This window comes from Thalia democratica, chromosome 2 (genome assembly GCF_965202585.1).
Source record: "Thalia democratica chromosome 2, ktThaDemo2.hap1.1, whole genome shotgun sequence".
NCBI lineage: Eukaryota > Metazoa > Chordata > Thaliacea > Salpida > Salpidae > Thalia > Thalia democratica.
In genome coordinates, this window is record NC_139166.1 from 50,775,448 (window position 1) to 50,784,229 (window position 8,782).

An 8,782-nucleotide genomic window follows, 5' to 3' on the forward strand; every position below is an offset into this window, starting at 1 on the left:
ATATTATATAGGTTTTTTAGAAATGATGTATTGTATTTTTTCAATATACTTTTATGCAATTTAAAACTGAATGTTTTCAAAGTTAAGAGATGTTGATTTTTAGTAACGAAGTTAACTACTAATACTTTTACAATTCTTTTTGTTTCTTTCTTTTTATTTTTGAAGATTGTTTATAGTAAATCAAAATAAAACTTATTAGTAGTTTAAAAAAAGCCATCAGATACTGTTTAAAGAACAATAATCGTAATAGTGTAATTTTTTAAAAAATATTGTATTGACTCAAGTTCTAGAATTAAAAAGTGTAAAATTTTCTGAGCCAACATAATTTAATACTAATTCTTAAATTTACACATACCTTTTCAATAAAAGTTTTAAAACATGTAAAGCTAAATTCAGTTTCCGCCGTTTTACGAATTGTTTAATTCTTTACAGTTTTACAAACATGTTGAAAAGCACATTGGTTTTGTTGTGCTGCCTGGCTTTCAGTTCATCCTCTGTAGTTGAATTTACAGACAAGTAAGTTTTTCGTAAATAGTTTGCATTTAAAAAAACAGTCAAAGTTAAATAGTTTAAGTAAGAAATAAGGCTACCAAGTATACTTAAAATAATTAATAAGTTTAAAAAACTAGAATGGTAGATTTTATATTAATTAGTTTCTTGGTATGGTATTAATTTTAATTTAAAACCACTAAGTTTAAGTTAAGGACATGCTACTTGATTTCAAAATTAAATTTTAAGTAAGTAGTTAAAAATAATTCAAATTTTAAGACTTGAAACGCTCATAAATGCACAATTTTGAGTTGAGTTTTTTACGTACAAATAATAACTATATTTTTATCCTATGTATTGAAATATTTTGAACCATTTTTTTTTTGTAAGAAGATATGTATAATTGACAATTTTACCAAAAGTTTTCAAGATAAGTACTAAGTCAATTAAACTTGTAAAAACATAAATTTGAGTATCAAAAAAAATTAAGTGTGTTCTGTTTTTCAAAAATTAGGCGTGATCGTCCAAAATAAATTATTCATGCTGGTTAGTGTTAGTTTCAGCTAAAACTTGTTGAAGATATTAACACTTTTTTGTCGACTTATTAAGTTCTGCTCAAAAAATGAACTGAGTAAACTCGATCGTTCAAATAAATACGTTTAATTACCAAACCACCAATCAATTAATCCAACAGGTTCGTGGAAGATTCGAAGCATGGCGAGTGGATGGTGATGTTTTATGCTCCGTGGTGCGGCCACTGCAAGCACATGATGCCCGCCTGGATCGAGCTCGGCAGCAAGATGAAAGACATCAGGATTGGAAGGCTCGACTGCACAAAGTTTGTTTAGTTATTAAGCTTTTTGATGTTTTTTAGACTAATAAAGGCTGTTTTTTGTTTTCACTCGGTGTTGTAGCGATTTGTTTTTAATCAGTTTTGTATCTAGTTTTTATTTTTATTTTAGTTAGCATAAATGCTATAATTTATAGCTTTTTGTTTACCCTTGTGTTATTTAAACTGTAGTCGCTTTATAGTTTTTTTGAACAAAAAAAAATCCAATGTTCTGATGAACTATTATAGTGGCTCTCAAGTTTTTTAAAAGTTGAAGTCATAAATTACTGAATGAAAAACAAATTTTGTAAATTTATCAGCATTTGTTGTTGACAGTTTTTATAAACTCTGCTAACATGAAAGAAAAAAAATATTGAAAAATAAAACTTTTGAAAACAATTCTTTCTTAAAATAAAAATTACTAATTTGATTATATACATAATGTGTAATTCATATTCATTAATTCATATGAGTTTATTAGCAAACTTATTTCATAAAATTATGTTTTACTATTTTTTTTGCATATCTGTAAACACAAAAACTTCTTTATAGACACCGCCCACAGTTATTTTAGAGTCAAAACAGTGCTTTTATTTCTAATACTTACAAATCGTTTGTTTCAGATACTCAAGTGTGGCTCAGCTGTACGGGGTTAGGGGTTTCCCCACAATAAAATACATAAGGGAAGGGGTAGCGGTCGACTACAACGGACCGAGAAACGTGCCCAGCCTCGAGTCTTTCGTTGAAAAGGCTTCTGGGTAAATTACACTTTTCAGTATTATTAACTGACAAAACATTATTTGTATTTAGAATTTAATTTTATTTAATAATATTTATATTTTAAACTAATACGCATAAATTTGAATACTCTATATGAGTATTCTACAGAGTTAAAAACTACCTGATCACGTGTTAAGAAAAGGTTAATTGCAGGCCGCCCGTTCAAAAGATAACAAACAAGGGTGACTTGAGCGAAAAAGTAGCAAAAAATTCAGTAGTTTTCGCCTACATTGGCACGGATGTTGACAGCTTGTGGGGCTCGTTTGAGAAAGTTGCGAAAACGATGTACACGGAACTCACGTTCATTTCAGTTCACTCCAACCTCGTTGATGTAAGTACTAACTGTTTTTTTTTCACCCCTAACCTAAATGTTACATGTGAAAAAAAAAACGGGAGCTGGTCACAAATGCACGAGATTTGAGCGTTATAATAATGATCTTTTATAGTTTAAAGTTGTTTTCTTTACAACTGTAGTTATTAAAAAAAAAGCTAGTTCATTTTAAAATTGGGATTTTCCGATTGCAAAAGTGTCGCTCAGTGCATTTCTGACGCCTACCCGAAAAGCACGTTTCCTTTTAATTGTGTCTCATTTTGTTGTCTGAAAACAACATAGTGCATTGTAACAGGTGGAGCTTAAAAGTGAGCCGTCCGTTGTTGTTTTCAAGGACGACACTCATTACCAGATGAACCCGAAAGTGAAGACGGCGGACGGAATTAAAATGTGGGTGCACGTCGAAAGACTGCCGAGCTATCTCGTGTTGCAAGGTTGAGTTGAACTTGTGTACTGACTGAAACTATTAAAAAAGACTTAGATTTTTAATTTTCAGCTTATTGTGTGTCAGACTTAAGGGACGAGTTTTTTTTATGGATTGCGTAGTTTTTACACCGCAAACGTAGTACTTTTATTTACATACTGTATTATAATTTTATACAGTTTTCATCTCGGGATTGTTCAATACATATAATAGAGAGTTTCAAAATGCTAAAGTATGATAAGAAAAACGATTGCAGGTTCAACGTACTCCAAGCTGAAGTCGACGGGCAGGATGATGGCGATCGCGGTGTTCGACAGCAAGGGCGACCATATAAACTCCACAGTGGGCAGGATCGCTTTGAAGAGGAAGCTTCCGTTTGCTTTCTGCTGGACCGTCGGAACCAGTCTCGTTAATCGCATAGTTTACAGGTCGTAGTTTTATCAAAATTAGGTAACTTTGGAAGGCATCGAATTAAAAGCTGGTATTCCATATTTAAAAAGCCCTAGTTTACAAAAAGTTGTTTCGTAAAAAGTTTTATATTAGTTTTTAGTAATTAGTAGAAGACATTAAATTTAAAAGTTTATGTTACATCATTTAAAAAACTTATTTTTACAAAAATTTATTGTAAACCAGGAATAAATTGTACGCGTCCTCTTAGTAGATTAAATTAATCTGATTAAAAGTTTATTTTATTGGGATAATTAGATATAAAATAATTATGTGCTCGCATATACTGAAATGTCAAAATGTAATACAAGTTTGAAATTATTCACAAATATATTTTGAATCATAAATATTCAAACAGCAAGGTCAAGTCGCCAAACGTCGTCATTTTCGACCCCAAGCAACAAACCTACGCCATCCTCTTCAACGACCAACCCGGCAGCGACGACATCACGGAGAGTGACGTGGAAAAGTTCCTGAGTGACGTCACAAACAATAAAGTGACGTGGCTGGGAGGAATGAGTGTTTGGCAGCAGTTCCTCAGGATGCTGTCCGACATTTTCATGACTTTTGTTGTGAGTTTGTTGGTTGCTAAAAATTGTTTTATTTTACTAGATTATCTTATATTTTATGCATATATAAAAACCAAAAATCATTGGATGAATAAATATTAAGTATTACAAATAGCAGGGTTGCCAAAAAACTTGGAAACCTGGAAGAACCTGGAATTTGATAATTTAGACTAAAAAACCTGGAAAACCCTTGAATTTTAAACAATTTTCAAATGATAAGTAGAAAAATTTTGATATGACACAAAAATGTACCATATAGATAAAATCATCAAAATTTTGTCATCATCAAAATTTTTTTTAATTAGAAAACATATTCGAAATACCTTTACAGTATCTTTTCAATGTTTTTATTCTACTTAACACAAATTTTTACCTTGAACTTAACTTTAAAATAAAGATAGACCCAAAAATTTGTACTTTTAAAAACCTTGAGGAAATTTTGAAAACCTGGAGAAAATTTGCCAAAAGACATTTGGCAACCCTGAAATAGGAAAATATTAGTATATCTTTTGAAAACCCGATAACTAAGAAAAACAGTGCACTGCAGTTTACATCATAAAGCAAAAGTATTTAAATAAAAATCCTTTCATAAAAGGTTGGTATCAAATTTAATTAGAACAGGATGGGTAACGTCCGGCTCTTTAAAAAAAAATTGTCTGACTACATTAAGTTATAAACTTTTGTACCAAATTGACATATTTAAAAAATAGTTTAATAAAAAACCGTATGTTACAAATTTAATTATGAATAGTCTTTAGTGCTAAACTCATGATTATTATGTTGTTTTAATTTAATAGTTGTATAAACTTAAATTTAGAGTTCGTTCTAAATTTGTGTTTACAAAACAATGCGCCCGCAAAAGTACATTTAAATCAGGCATGTTACAAAAGACTGTTTTATATATGGTGCTCGACTACAGAAATTGCTAACATTAAAATGTTATAGATTTTAACCAACATCTACTCGAGAAAACTATAATAAAATGGTAACATGTTTAAAAAAATATTTAAAAGAAATAATTTTTTAATTTTCACACTTTCATATATGTTGTGTCATTAAAAGCTATTTTATTACTTGCAAGTTGAATTAATAAACTGATATACACGTTTGTAAGTTTTTGTTAGTTTAGTGCAAATTTACTAAGTTACTGGAACTTCTGCACTAAAATTTATCACCTAATTTAGTTGCACAAGTTTATAATATCAAAAAGCTATATAATTCCAGCCTAATTGAAAACAACAACGTTTTAAAATTGCTTACATGCATTTGTTTCACACACGATTTTCTAAATAGTTTGTTTAAAATTAAAATTTACGAGTAAACATATTGTAATAATGACGTTGCTAACACATAAATTAATAATTGCAATTTTTTTTAATGTAGTGCACAAGTGTTTTAAACTAGAATTTATATACATAACAATTAAATTTAAAACGGTTGTGAAGCAGTATTTATTTATTTTTTAACTATAAATAATTACATATAGTTTGGTTGAAAGCAAATTTGTATTTGAGTATTTTACATTATCATTCGATACTAACATTTAGTTGTAAAAGCACTAATAATTGTTAAACTTAGCTGTAAGGCATTTACTTAGGTTTTTTTTTGTATTTTCCACTCTTAGCATAAAAACTTAAATGGATTTTTAAAATGTTTCAATAAAAAAGTAATAAAAGTACTTCTATTTTCTTGTGTTCTTAACCATCACTACGTTTTTGTGTTACATCTTACTTAAATAGAAATGTAAAATAAATTGATTTGCTCAAGTTAAAAAGATTGATAAAAATATTTTGACTTCTTACGTCGAACCAATTTTTCTTCATTAATTATTTAAGGCGAAGTGATTTGTTACACTAAATTTTTTTTAACCTATAACGTGCTTCGTAAAGTTATAATTCTTTATAAAGTTTTATTATTTTACTTTCATCCAAGTATGTTATTTAACTTTACTTAAGATATACTCATAATGTACATTTAAAGATAGTATTTGTAAAGCATGAAAGTAGTGTTGTATAAACATACTTATGTTTATAAAATAATAAATTTTATTTGAATACATTTATTTTTAGAATTTTTTATAAAGCTTGTTTTTATAAAATATTGAGATCTATTTATCTAAAAAAAAAAGTATGATTTTATATGTTACACTACACATTATAGAAAATATTTTGTAGCTCATACATTAGTTTTCAAAAACTTTATTCCTATTCTATATAGTTGTTGCTGTTTAATAGAAAATATATTTATGATTTTCTGGGCTAAAATTGAAAAAAAAAACTTCAGAAATTAAGTTTTCAGCAATAAACTAAATTATAAAGCAAGTGTAAAATACATAACAACTATATGTATAAATAAAGCTTAAAATAAGAGCTTATCATTTAAAAGACATTTATAAAAAATTATTACAGCTTATCAAAACGCAACCAATTATGATTAATTATTGATAAATTTCTACGTTTTTTATAAAAAACAAATTGTGCAGTAATCTTCCTTTATTGTACCAACATGTGTTTCTGTGTGTTAACGAATCAACACACTTCAACTGGGTTCTGTAAAAAAATAATTACTGTAGTGAAAGAATAGATCCTAGTGACCTTTTGTTAGCAAACGATAAACCTATACTGTTGAACAGTTATACTTTTTTTTAATACAATTATGATTAATTATTGATACATTCCTACTTTTTTGAAATAAATATAAAAAGATTTAAAAAGTCAACATCTTTGAATAAATTAAATAAATTTCACAGCAATTCTTTGAGGAGTCGCCCATCCTGGCCAGCCTGGTGGTCGTCATACCAACCACGGTGGTCATCGGCTTGTGCGTGTGCATTTGCGTCGCCACTGACGACGGTGACGTCACTAACAGTGGCGGGGAGTGGACGGACTCGGATGACGAAGGTGATCACGTGTATGCGGATGAGGAGCAGCCGGGTGTGTTGGAAGACGGGGTGAGGAGAAGGAACGTGGCGACGGAAGAATAGAAGTGGAATTTGCTGTGTGAGTTTTTTTTTTTGAATTAGAAAAAAATAGTTGAACAATTATAAGCGTGTAATTTGTGAACATTTACTTTTTAAAGTATAATTTAAAAAATAATGTTTTAATATTTTTTTGAGCTGTAGTTCTATCAGGGTTGCCACTTTACCTAGAATCCTGGAAAAACCTGGAATTTGACAATTTAGGCAAAAAAACCTGGAATTTTAATAATTTTCACATGTTCAGTAGTAAAATTTTGATTTGACTCAAAAAACCTATCATAAAATAAAAAAAAATTGTCATCATCAAAATTTTTTTTTTAAATAAAAAACACTTTTAAAGTAGCTTTACACTATCTTTTCAATTATTTTATACTATTTAACACAGTTTCTCACCTTAAACTTAATTTCAAACTAAAAATAGACCCAAAAATGTGTACTTTTAAAAACCTGGAAGAAATTTGGAAAACCTGGAAAAAAATTTGAAAAAATAAGTGGCAAGCCTGTTCTATATTTGTAGTGTATCTTTGCGTGTTGTTTTTGTTTGTATGCCAACAACTTAGCTATTTTATAAGTCTTTTAAAAATTACAGATTTTTCATATTACTTAATTTTCTTTTGAGATACTTTTCTCACATACTTTTTTAAAAAGAGATTTTTCTCATACACTTGACATATGCACCGTTTGAACTTTTTAAATGACACAATTGTTTTCAATACAGCTGTTTATAGTAGCACTTTGCAGAAATTATGATTTAATTTAAGTCTTTCAATTTTAAACTTACGCCAGTTATTTTCGCACATTTATTATTTAGTTTTTGTTTATTTAACCCATTTTTGCTGTACTACTAGCTAGATTTTGAAAATATTTACGATCGTGTTGAAAATCATTCCTTAATCGATGAAGAACTTTTTTTGTGTTGAATTGTCATAACGCTAAAAATGTTTTGTTTAATTAAAGTTTTCGTATGAATGTGTGTAGTATTTAGTATGTTGTTTATAATAAAACGTTATGTAAATAGTTATAGTATTCATTACAGAAATTGAAATAGTGTACAGATAACAGTTTTACCGCAAATTAAAACGAACTATTCATGACAAAAGTTTCAACCGATGCACGCTTTTTTTGGTATTTTAGTTAGTTTCTGGAAGGAGATGTCTTTAATGCAATGGTCTTCAACCTTTTCAAAAGCTGTACGCACTAAATTACTGTTTATATAATTTGTTTCACTCATTTTAAACTCAAAATGTTTGTTTTAAAAGTTTAAGATTTAGACTGCACACTGATGTGTTAATTTTTATAGAGTTGAAAAAGCAGGATCACTAATGTATTCAGGTTTGCCAAAAAACCTGGAGTTTGAAAACTTTGAAAAAAAGAGGAATTTTAAACGATTTTACATGTAAAATAATAAAGTTTAGGTTAGATACGAAAAATGATATACAATGATTTTTTTGTATTATTTATAATTTTAGTTATATTAAACACATTTAAAGTAGCATTACAGTATCTTTTTAGTAATTTTATACCTTTTAAAAAGTTGTTTACCTTTAAATTTTATTTATACTAAAATGGACAAAAACTAATACTTCCAAAAGCCTTGACGAAATTTAAAAAAACCTGGAAAAAATTCAAGAAAACCATATCAACCCTTTTTAAGCATTAAAATAGTCTAATAACCTTTTGGTTCACCCTTTAGCCTAATACAAAATTGTACAATATTTTAAAGAATTTGAAATTATATAAAAATGAGAAAAATTACCTCAAGTTTAAATATAACAGATATATATTTAACACTTTCTTAGTCTTAAATACAAATAAGTTCTTCTTATTTATTAGCACAACTATAATTTATTTTCGAGTTTTCTTCTGAAAAAAAAAAAAAACAGCATTCTAAATTGTACTGAGAATATCTTTTAGGTAACGGGTTAACACACTTCAA

The 8,782-nt window shown here is 28.3% G+C and overlaps 1 protein-coding gene across 1 annotated transcript; it reads left to right on the top strand.

Annotated features, from left to right (window-relative positions):
* Nucleotides 1-437: 437 nt before the first annotated feature.
* LOC145829268 (protein disulfide-isomerase TMX3-like) lies at nt 438-7,765 on the top strand. Its single transcript, XM_082937016.1, has 8 exons — nt 438-516; nt 1,184-1,327; nt 1,942-2,076; nt 2,252-2,429; nt 2,725-2,863; nt 3,110-3,281; nt 3,659-3,872; nt 6,619-7,765. Exons 1-8 carry the CDS (start codon nt 443-445, stop codon nt 6,850-6,852), a joined length of 1,290 nt encoding a protein of 429 aa, XP_082793142.1. The 5' UTR covers nt 438-442; the 3' UTR covers nt 6,853-7,765.
* The last annotated feature ends 1,017 nt before the right edge of the window (nt 7,766-8,782 follow it).

Coding starts and splice junctions, on each gene's coding strand:
- LOC145829268 (XM_082937016.1), top strand. CDS start 443: ATGTTGAAAAGCACATTGGTTTTGTTGTGCTGCCTGGCTTTCAGTTCA. Junction 2,864..3,109: donor GAGCTATCTCGTGTTGCAAG/GTTGAGTTGAAC, acceptor AAACGATTGCAG/GTTCAACGTACTCCAAGCTG. Junction 3,873..6,618: donor ACATTTTCATGACTTTTGTT/GTGAGTTTGTTG, acceptor TAAATTTCACAG/CAATTCTTTGAGGAGTCGCC.